Here is an 11,782-nt window from a genome sequence, read left to right as displayed (position 1 = left end):
ATATATCCTCTAAGTAGTTCAGGTTGTTTCTTGGAACCACACGTTACAGTACTCTAGTTCTTCTAGATGTTTAAAGTTTTCTTCCCTATATTCAACCCCAGCTGCCCAGTCTTCCCCCAAAGGCATCTTGTGCAACTTCTAGTAATAGATTGCACTCTAGAGAAGAAAGGTGAGTCAAATATATTTACATTTTTGTCCACCATGTATATTACATATACAAAAAAGGCATCTAAAGTGATGGAGAACTTATGCCTATTTCACTTCAATTCATCTGATGAGAGACATGCACAGAACCTGCTTTGCCAGTAAACAGGATGAGTAGAGGGTGTATCTAGTAAGCAGCAAGTCCTTAAACCTTATCTCATGATAGATTGGCTTTTATTAAACAGACAGTAGCCAAATGTCTCAAGGAGACATACTCATAAAAGACCTACAACTACCACAGAGCTTGGCCAGAAATGTCATCAGACAAAGCAGTCATATGAGGAGAAAGAAGGTCAAATACAAGAAGGGCTACATTGTAAAAACATAGACTAGACTCCTTTATCTCCATGATAATGAATACTCTTAATATGGAGGACTCAATTCCTATAGAATCTACTACTAGTCAACACGTTTCCAGTTTATGTAAAAGATGATCTGTGTTACCTCTTAATGATACAGTTAGAAGAATTGGAAAAAATGGAGAAACATGTTAACTTACAAAGCAGAGTTTCCAAAATATATCCTTTAAAAATAAAGCAAAGATTGTACAAACTGTTCCTGATTTCAGACCAAAACTGGTATCTCCTTTCCACCTTAGCCCTTCCTGCTCTTGAATAAATTAGATTCCTGAATAAATTGAATCTTGTCAGGTGCCGAATAATTTTTCAATGATGCCTTGGTCTTTCTAGGAAATCATCAAGCCTGTTTGTTATTCCTTCAGGGGGAAATGTTTTATCTACTACTATTGGCAGGTGGATGGTGTCAGACATTTTTTCTGGCCTACAAGTACAAAGACATCCCTCTTCATATTGTAATGAAAAAATCCTTTTGAACATTGCCTCCAGGACACCCAAAATACTTGGAATATTTTTATTGCCAATTGTTTGGTAGTGAAAGAGTTAATATGCAATACTATATATCTCCTCAAAGAGGTACCAGTTCTGGTAATATTATAAAATGGTTATTATATGATTCAAGTGATGTTATGGCATTCACATCTTTTGTTTTGTGTTTCATTATTCAGTATTCATCATGTTGTTTTATATCATTTTCTTGATAGCAAAGCAATGCAAATACCATCTTATCCCTACTAAAGCATGGTTAGATAAACTGCTTACTTTGATAGAATTGCATATTTATGTAAATCAAAATTATATTAACAAATATTGCTAATTACGTTTAATGTTTTTGTTTTGTTCTATTACAGACAGTGATAACTGCCAAACATGTCCTGACAATGAATGGCCAAATGAGAATAAAACAAAGTGCATTCCCAAAAATTATGACTTTCTGTCATATGAAAATGATAACATTACTTCAATTTTCTCTTCTATCTCTGTATTATTTTCACTCATAGTTGTCTTCATATTAAGAATATTCATTATATTCTGGGAGACTCCCATTGTCAGAGCGAATAACCGGAATCTCAGCTTCGTCCTCCTGGTCTCTCTCATGCTAAGCTTCCTCTGTGTGTTTCTGTTTCTCGGTCGTCCTGTGGATATAACCTGCATGCTGCGTCAAACCATTTTTGGGATCATCTTCTCAGTAGCTGTATCTTCTGTACTGGGCAAAACTATCATGGTTTGCATCGCTTTTAAAGCTACTAAACCAGGAAGCTCATGGAGAATGTGGGTTGGGGTCAAAGTGTCTAATATCGTAGTTCTGATATGCTCATCTGTCCAAATTCTGATTAATATTCTTTGGTTGTGCATTTCCCCTCCTTTTCAAGAACTGGACATGCACTCTTACCCTGAAACTATCATCATTCAATGTAACGAAGGCTCAGTCATTGCCTTCTACTCAGTTCTGGGCTATATGGGGGTTCTGGCAGCTGTTAATTTTAATATTGCTTATTTTGCCAGGACATTGCCAGACAGTTTTAATGAGGCCAAGTACATCACCTTCAGCATGCTGGTGTTCTGTAGTGTGTGGATTGCAATGATCCCAGCCTACCTAGGTGCAAAAGGAAAATACATGGTGTCTGTAGAGATATTTGCCATATTAACTTCTAGTGCTGGCTTGTTAGTCTGTATATTTCTTCCTAAAAGTTATATATTACTGATAAAACCTGAGATGAATACCAAAAGATATCTATTGGACAAAGATAATACATATACATTTAAATGAGATATCAATTTCATTGGCATAGTTAATCAAGGAACAGAAACAAATATAGCGAGTAGTTTAGAAATACAATGAATGTGCACTCAACAGTGTATCTCAACATTTTTGTCAAAATGTTGTTGTTTTTTGTGCAGATAACAAAACCTGCGTAAAGTTGCAATATGATGCAATATATTGTACAGTATAATTGCTTGCAGCCCTGTCATCATTGCTCAATTAATGAAATCTCCATCAGGTTTGTTTACAAAAGTATGTATACCAAATGTACCCATCCAGACTGCAATTTCTAAAGTTTGTTTACTGTAATCTACAATGTCTGGAGTTTGCAAAACAGGATATGAATGTGCATGAATTGTGTTTAGGTTTCAGTCTGTCTGAAAACAGTCAGAGAGGATAAATCCGAGCTCAGATTTTAAATGTCTAAATGATTTGCTTACTGTCTGTGGGTGGAGGCTCAATCATAATACCAAGACTGCTTTCCTTTAAATAAGCCATTAAGACTAAGGAAAAGCTATACCATACTTGCCATCATTTTATTTTCATGGCAATATCACTTACTGGTAGCTTGTGAGGATATTTATGGGGTGATAAATATTAAAAATAATAATTTATAAAAATTATCAAAAAATAATTTAATAATTTTTATTATATAAAACATTGATATATTGGCACTATTCCCCTTGATTGATTTAAAACAAAGAGTTGCCCACTATTTTAACTCGTATAGACCTTAGAGTACATGTTATTATAGAATTTGTATTTCACACATTAATCACAAACTAATTATAAAAATATAATTTATGGTGACAATAATTATTATTAATAATAATAATAATAATAATAATAATAATAATAATAATAATAATATGTAACATGCATGAGCGTAATCAGTGAATATGTAAGTATAGCGTAAGTATACAATATGGCAACCGTTTTGACACAATTACAGATAGCTCAATAGCAACAGTTATATCCATATAGATGCAATTTTCAACAAGATTTACTACTGAAAGCTTCAGCTTTGCTAGACATTCCTTAACACAGAACATAGCATCTCACTGCAGCGCAGCATTCTTGCTGTCAGTTTGAATCCCACTAAGTTAACTCACTCACTGCTGGCTACAATTCTCACAGGAAAAACACATTTAATATTGCAATTAACAAGTACAATATTTCTCACAGTATAAATCAGTTTAATATCCCTTCCATCCACTGACCAAAAAAATAATTGAACCAAAATTTTACATTGCAGATGATTAATTTCCCTGATTAAAGATTAACTATCCCTAAATTCAGATAAGTCGATATCTCTTGATATGCTAAACTTGGCAAGTTACCAGTAAATATCTTGTTCATTTATTTCACCTGCAAGAATAGAATGTGGGACCCTATATTTCCTCAGCTAATTATTATTATTTTTTTAAATTAAACCGGACCAGCTTTGTTCCAGGTATATTCCTGTTTATAGTAACAATGTATTAATTTAAATTAATTAAATAAAACCAGCATATTTACCATTTTTCTTGGTAGAAATTATTTTTGGCTTATGGATATATTCCGTGAATGGTGTATGTAGTACGAGACATGGGCATCCGCAGGAATTTTTCCGGGGCGGGGGGGGGGGGGGGGGCGCGTAATTATAATGACATCCATGCTTGGCCCCTTTTTGACAGTGTCATGAAGGGCGGGCATAGTCATTATCACATAAAGCCAGGGTGAAAAGCGGTTTCACAACTATGGTGTCAGGAATATATGTATGTAAAAATTAAAGGAACATTCTGGTAACCATAACAACTTCATATAAATGAAAATGCTATGATGACAGGAGGCCGCTCAGTGCGCTCTTTCCTTTAAGGTGTTAAACCTCTCTCAAATGGTTTAACCCCAAAGACTTCCTCGAGCTTCAGGTTGCTCATTGGTATTCGGCTTCTGAAATGGAGTGTCAGGAAGTGCAAATTGACGTCAGGCATGGGTGCCACTGATGGGCTAGAGTCTGCTGACACTCTAAGCCAATCGCTAGTTCCCGGTTCATACAAATGTTTTACTTTTTTATGAATGGTGTAGGAAATTGGCATTTCTTGAGATATTTGTTTGTCACATACCAGTTTTCTTAACAAATCAAATCAGAGTGTCTTGCAGCTAAACTTATGTTTATTCAAACATACACTTCATCCGGTAATAACATAAGTAGAGTTGAGCGAACCTGGACTGTAAAGTTCAGGTTCATACCGAACATTATGTTTTTTGGACCCCGGACCCGAACATGGACATATCACTGTATGTTCGGGTTTGGAGTTCGGTGTTCGGCGATTTAATGGCGCGTTTTGAAAGGCTGCAGGGCAGCCAATCAACAAGCATTTGATTTGTGTGCCCTTATAAGCCATCACAGCCATGTCAACTAATGGCATGGCTGTGATTGGCCAGTGCAGCATGTGACCCAGTCTCTATATAAATGCTGGAGTCGTGTAGCGCTGCACGCACATGTGCTCAAATTAGTGTAGGGAGAGGATGCTGCAGCTGTTAGGGACAGATTTGGAAATAATTCTGCAAACTAGTACATTAGTGGGGTGCACTTCATATGATAGTCAAATAGAAGCGTCAAATATTGCGGTTACATCAGAGTTTTAAAAAGTAAATTTTTTTTGGTGCTAAAAAGTACAATAGTGGGGTGCACTTCGTATCTGAGTGTCAAATAGAAGCGTCAAATACTGCTGTCACATTGCAGTTTTAAAAAGTAAAATTTTTTGGGTGCTAAAAAGTACATTTGTGGGGTGCCCTTCATATCTGAGAGTCAAAAAGTGCGGTTACAGCGCAATTGTAAATATTCTTATTTTCTGGGTGCGAATCTGTTAAATAGTACATTTGGGCCGTGCTCTTCACATCTGAGAGTCAAATAGAACCGACAAATAGTGCTGTGACATAGCATTTTTAAACATTACATTTTTGGGGGCTGCTAAATAGTACATTTGCGGCCTGCGGTGCACTTCGTATCTGAGAGTCAAATAGAAGCGTCAAATACTGCGGTTACAGCGCAATTGGAAACATTCTTATTTTCTGGGTGCTAATCTGCTAAATAGTACATTTGGGGTGTGCACTTCATGTTTGAGAGTCAAATAGAAGCGTCAAATACTTTGTTTACAGCGCACATTGACAAATTCCCATTTTTTTGCTCATAAGAAGTAAATTTGGGGGTGCACTTCATATCTGAGAGTCAAATAGAACCGTCAAATACTGTGGTTACAGCGCAGTTTGACCAATTAAATTTTGTTTGGGTGCTAAATAGTACATTTGTGGCATGCACTTCTCATCTGAGAGTCAAATAGAACCATGAAATACAAATATATCAATATTGTAATTCGGGGGCAATACCCTCACAAGTCAAACTGAGAGGTCAGTTTATAGGGAAAACTGTTGCCTGGATACAATTCTAAAACAATTTCCAAATGTCCTTTGCAGACTTTACATGCTGGAAAAACACAGGTGCCAACTGCTGTGGTTTCTGCAGTGTGCAGACCGGCAAGGAGGGCAGGGTTGAGGAGTAGGTGGAAGATGATGTGGAGGATGATGAGGTCCTAGACCCCACATGGAATCAAGGTCATGCGAGTGACATGTGCAGTTTGGAGGAAGAGGCGCTGGTAGCACAGAGGCACCAGCACAGCATAAGAGGGAGCAGGGTGCAAAAGCGGAGCGGCTGTCCCCTAGTGCTCGTCGGCATGTATTATCTTTAGAATGCCCACAGTTATCCAAGTAACAGTTGAAGCGATCAAAAAAAACATTACAGATTTAACGAGCCATTCGCAGTTTCACAGTCCGGTGACCGGGACCCAGACACTGTCTGGGCAGCGGTTGGATGACCGGGACCCAGTATGCCTGATGTTGAAGTTAGGAGTCACAGTGTGAAATGGATTAGCAGGGTCTGGTGCAGGGTAACCGCACACCCACTGGTGTTGAGCACCAGCTTTTGTGCGTCCACATACCAGGACCCTGATGCAGCTTCAGTAAAAAGAGTACTGGATACCAGAAGCCATTACCAGACTGATCTGCAACTTGGAACAGGATGTGACATTCACTGTAGCGGCTGTGCGCACTTTTGGCGTTCTCACCCTGCTGCTGCTCGCCTGTCTGCGCTGCAGCATAACTTTGGCCTTCCTGCTCACCGCCTCATATGCGACGTGCCCACAAGGTGGAACTCCACCTTGCACATGCTGGAGAGACTGTGCGAGCAGCAGCAGGCGATAGTGGAGTTTCAGCTTCAGCACGCATGGGTCAGTTCCTCTGCACCAGACTTGCCCTCCAAATGATCATAGTTAAAGGATTTCAAGTGGACTCATTACAATTACAGGGCCTCTAAAGAGTCCTGTATTATTATTTGTCATCACTATCTTCCCGCGTCAGGAGTGGGTCATTTGCACGCCCGCTGCCTTCCTTGCATGTGGTAGCTGTTTCTCAGGCTCCCTCTCCAGAATTGAACCCTGATTCCCCGTTACCCGTGGTCACCATGTTAGGCGCAGTAAATGGCATCGAAAGTTGATATGGATGACATACGAATGCGTCGTCGCCTTGTCGTTGGGGAGCCCATTGAAAAAGTGCTCTAGCATGATGAGCTGGGTGATCTCCTCTGGGAACTTTGCTTGATGGGAATTGAGCCAGTACTGGGTGGCCCTTGTGATGAGGCATGCCCACTCCACATGGAAGTCCTTCTCCCCTTTCCGGGTCTCCCTAAACTTTCGGCGGTATTGCTCGTGGGTGACCGCATACCGGGCCAGGAGGATTTGGGTAATAAAGGGATAGTCTCTGATCTGCTCTTCTGGTACAGCCTGGTAAATATCTGCTGCCTTTCCCACTAGTTTGCTGGCAAGGATGGTGTCCCAGTCGCTGGGGTCCACGTCTTGGAGTAGGCACTGGCGCTCAAAGTCTTGTAAAAAGTCATTGATGCCTTCTTCTGCTTCCTTGAACTCTTTGAAGACATTGTATGGTAGCCTGTGGGCCAGGGTGGTTGTGCTTCCTGGTGCCCTCTGCTCCCTTCTTCCTTCATCTGGGTTCATGGAGGTCGCCCTCTGTCTATTGGCAAGGACATAGGCTTGCACCTCCAAAAAGGTCCTGCTGACAATCTCCTCTGAGGGTGTCTCTCGGTAATATGCCGTTACATCTCCTTGTGCACTTCCTCCTCATCTCTGGCCCTTGGCTGGGGTTCGTTGCCTCACTGCGTGCCTGGTGGTCCTTTATGAGCGCAGCAGTCAATTCGGCCTTGTTACGCCCACCAGGCGTTATTCCTCTGGCTCCACACAAGTCCTTCAGTGTAGGTCACTTTTAAGCACTGTAGTCCATGGGTCTGTTGGCAGGGACATGGGATCTCGCCGCTTGCCACCAATTGAAGCGGGACCTGGGTAACTGATGGTTATCCCCTTTGATTAGAAGAGGTCAGACCCATTTCCCCAGTAACCAGATGGGACACAGTTCCAGGATTCAACTTTTGACAATCTTTATTTGGGTACACAGCTTTGCTTCCTGTTGCCTCCTCCTCCTACTCCGCTTCCTCCTCCTCTACCACCTCCTCATCCGGTCAGCGTAACACCTTCACCACCAACTTCACCACAGCCAGGGGGAAATGAGAGCAGGCTGTTTTAAAACTCATACAGTCAGGTCCATAACATTGTGTTGGTGTATAGAGCCAAAAAGATTAGAATTGTGTTGATGTCCCAATATTTATGGACCTGACTGTACATACAGTTCAATCGCCATGGAGCCAAAGTCTTTTCCATAGTCTTTCATTACACGAATAGGCTCCATGGCATAGCTATCTGGGGTAGCACTCACATACTGAAAGTCCCGAACGCCCTATGCAGAAATACACAAATAAACCTTTCTGCAGTGTAAAATACAGCTATCAGCACAGGGGCCATAGTCGGAAGGAAGGAGGCTAGCCAGTAGTCCCCTCCAGGCACAAGTACTGTTTCAATGGGAGAAGCTAGCACAGGCGCTTGTGTGAGAACTAGTGATGTCGCGAACACGAAATTTTCCTTTAGCGAGCGGCGAACGCGAACTTCCGCAAACGTTCGCGAACCGGCGAACCGGGCGAACCGCCATTGACTTCAATGGGCAGGCGAATTTTAAAACCCACAGGGACTGTTTTTGGCCACAAAAGTTATGTAAAAGTTGTTTCAAGGGGACTAACACCTGGACTGTGGCATGCCAGAGGGGGATCCATGGCAAAACTCCCATGGAAAATTACACAGTTGATGCAGAGTCTGGTTTTAATCCATAAAGGGCATAAATCACCTAACATTCCTAAATCGCAATGGATATGGATTGACACCTGACATAGGACATATTGACACCTTGACATATGGATTGACACCTGTCCTCAGAGACCCTGATACACACTGACACAGAGCAGAATAGAGACTGTTCCCCCTACATAGGGTCACTTGGCAGGTATGGATTGACACCTGTCCTCAAAGCCCCTGATACACACTGACAAAGAGCAGAATAGAGGCTGTTACCCCTACATAGGGTCACTTGGCAGGTATGGATAGACACCTCTCCTCAAAGCCCCTGATACACACTGACACAGAGCAGAATAGAGACTGTTCCCCGTCCTCAGAGACCATGATACACACTGACACAGAGCAGAATAGAGACTGTTACCCCTACATAGGGTCACTTGGCAGATATGGCGTGGCCATGGGAGGAGGAGGATGACTTTCACCTCTTCCCCTGTTAGATTCCCGTTGTGCTGGGACATCACTCTTATACGCTGTGTAAAGCATACTTTTTAATTTATTTTGCAAATGCTGCATCCATTCCGACTTGTAATTCAGTAACATTTCCGCCACTGTCTGCTTATACCGGGGGTCTAGTAGCGTGGACACCCAGCACAGGTCGTTCTCCTTCAGCCTTTTCATACGAGGGTCCTTCAACAGGCACAACAGCATGAAAGACCCCATTTGCACAAGTTTGGATGCCGAGCTACTCATTTCCCGTTCCTCCTCCTCACACAGAGCAGAATAGGGACTGTTCCCCCTACACAGGGTCACTTGGCAGGTATGGATTAACACCTGTCCTCAAAGCCCCTGATACACACTGACACAGAGCAGAATAGGGACTGTTGATGCATATGGTCACTTGGCAGATATGGATTGACACTGATACACGCTGACAAAGAGCAGAATAGAGACTGTTCCCCCTACATAGGGTCACTTGGCAGATATGGACTGACACCTGTCCTCAAAGCCCCCGATACACACTGACAAAGAGCAGAATAGAGACTGTTCCCCCTACATAGGGTCACTTGGCAGGTATGGATTAACACATGTCCTCAAAGCCCCTGATACACACTGACACAGAGCAGAATAGAGACTGTTCCCCCTACGTAGGGTCACTTGGCAGGAATGGATATACACCTGTCCTCAAAGCCCCTGATATACACTGACAAAGAGCAGAATAGAGACTTTTCCCCCTACATAGGGTCACTTGGAAGGTATGGATTGACACCTGTCCTAAGGATCTCTGTATTGGGGAACATTGTCGCCCAAACTAATTTATATGCCCATCAATTCCGAGCTACAAATCCGGACTCTTTTTTGGCAAAGATACACACTGTGTCAGAATTTAAAAGATTCTGGGCATTGACTATGCTGATGTGCATCATAAAGAAGCCCTCCATCTGCTCCTACTGGAGCAGTAGCCCCATCTGCTCTACCCCCATTTACTCCCAATGTATGTCGAGGAAGAGGTATGAAATGATTCTGCATTTCATGCACTTCAGCGACAACAGCCTGTGTCCCCCTAGGGAGCATCCCCAGTTTGACAGGCTGTATAAAATCCGCCCCCTGATTACCCACTTTGCTGCCAGGTTTGCAGAGGCTTATACACCTGGAAGGAATATATGCGTGGATGAATCCCTGATGAAGTATAAGGGAAGGCTGGGATTCAAGCAGTATGTTCCTTCCAAGCGCTGTAGTTATGGTGTAAAGATGTATAAGCTCTGTGATAGCGAGACTGGGTATACTCAGGCCTTCCGGGTGTACGAGGGAAAGGATAGCCACCTTGACCCTCCAGGTTGCCCAGAACATATGGGAACCAGTGGCAAGATTGTCTGGGATCTGATATTCCCCCTGATGAACAAAGGGTACCACTTGTATACTGACAATTTTTATACAAGTGTCCCTTTGTTCAAGCTACTGTACTGTTTTGATACAGTAGCTTGCGGCACAATTAAAAAGAACAGCACAGGTTTCCCAGGACAACTTGCACGCACCCGGCTACTAAGGGGGGAGACCTCAGCTCTGCGCCAAGAGGAGCTGTTGGCAGTTAAGTACAGAGACAAGAAGGACGTCCTGTAAGCCTGTGTACTCATGCACAAAGCGTTGTACGATCAGATTACACACATGTGCCATGCACGGCACATGTGGCAACTTGCCCAACTTCAATGCCGCCAACAAATTTGTTCCGTTGTCACAAACCACTTTGCCGATCTCCAGTTGCTGCGGAGTCAGCCACTTTTCCACCTGTGCGTTCAGGGCGGACAGGAGTGCTTGTCCGGTGTGACTCTCTGCTTTCAAGCAAGTCAAACACAAGACGGCGTGTCACGACTAGTAATGTGGTCCAGCACGCAGAAATTATGTAAACATATACATAAGTCAGAAAAGGAAAAATAACAGGACAGAGCGTAAACCGGACCTTAGAATGGCCGGACTAATACGCTAGAGACAGAGAATGGTCAAACGGAAAGCCGAGGTCAAGGATAGAATAGACAAGCCAAGTCAGGGAAACCAGAGATCAGAATAACCAGGGAAACGCCAAGGATCAGGATACCAGGAAATCAGAAACACGAAACTAGCACTTTCAGGAAACCAGGAAACTGAAACCACGACATGGCAAAGTACTAGGGTGATTTAGGGGTTTAAATACCCCTCTCTAAGCTATGATTGGTCGGAGGGCGACCTCTGACCCCAGAACGTGCGTGTGCGTTGACGTCGTGACGTCACGCACACGTTAGTATAATTCTCGGGGGCGGGGCTATCCATAGACGCGACCACGTGGTCGGCGCCATATTGGATTCGGGCGTGATGCCCGGAAGAACTACATGCGCGGTTCCCGGCTCGCCGACGAGCAGGTAAGCTCGTGTAGTCGGAGCGGTCGTGCCGGTCGGGCACGACCGTGAGGCTCGGCGGGCCGGTGACCGCAACAGTACCCCCCACTCGAAGACCGCGCACCGGGCGGGAAGGACCCGGCTTAAGAGGAAAGCGGTTGTGAAATGACCGGATAAGACGGGGCGCATGGACCCTGTCAGCAGGAACCCAACAACGTTCCTCGGGACCATAACCCTTCCAGTCAACGAGATAGGACAAGACACCTCTGGATAGTTTGGAGTCCATGATAGAACGGACTTCGTATTCTTCTTGATCACCCACTACCAAGGGCGGAGGAGGAGTGGATACCCTGGTGTAGC

At 43.3% G+C, this 11,782-nt stretch overlaps 1 protein-coding gene across 1 annotated transcript; it reads left to right on the top strand.

Moving 5' to 3' along the window:
* The first annotated feature begins 1,507 nt into the window (after positions 1 to 1,507).
* Positions 1,508 to 2,331, top strand: LOC134565993 (vomeronasal type-2 receptor 26-like). Its single transcript, XM_063425705.1, has 2 exons — positions 1,508 to 1,542; positions 1,578 to 2,331. Exons 1-2 carry the CDS (start codon positions 1,508 to 1,510, stop codon positions 2,329 to 2,331), a joined length of 789 nt encoding a protein of 262 aa, XP_063281775.1.
* Positions 2,332 to 11,782: the final 9,451 nt, after the last annotated feature.

The sequence above is a fragment of the Pelobates fuscus genome, chromosome 6, assembly GCF_036172605.1.
Source record: "Pelobates fuscus isolate aPelFus1 chromosome 6, aPelFus1.pri, whole genome shotgun sequence".
Lineage (NCBI taxonomy): Eukaryota > Metazoa > Chordata > Amphibia > Anura > Pelobatidae > Pelobates > Pelobates fuscus.
The sequence above is the reverse complement of the archived record's forward strand: the minus strand, read 5'-3'. Positions and strand labels throughout refer to the sequence as shown.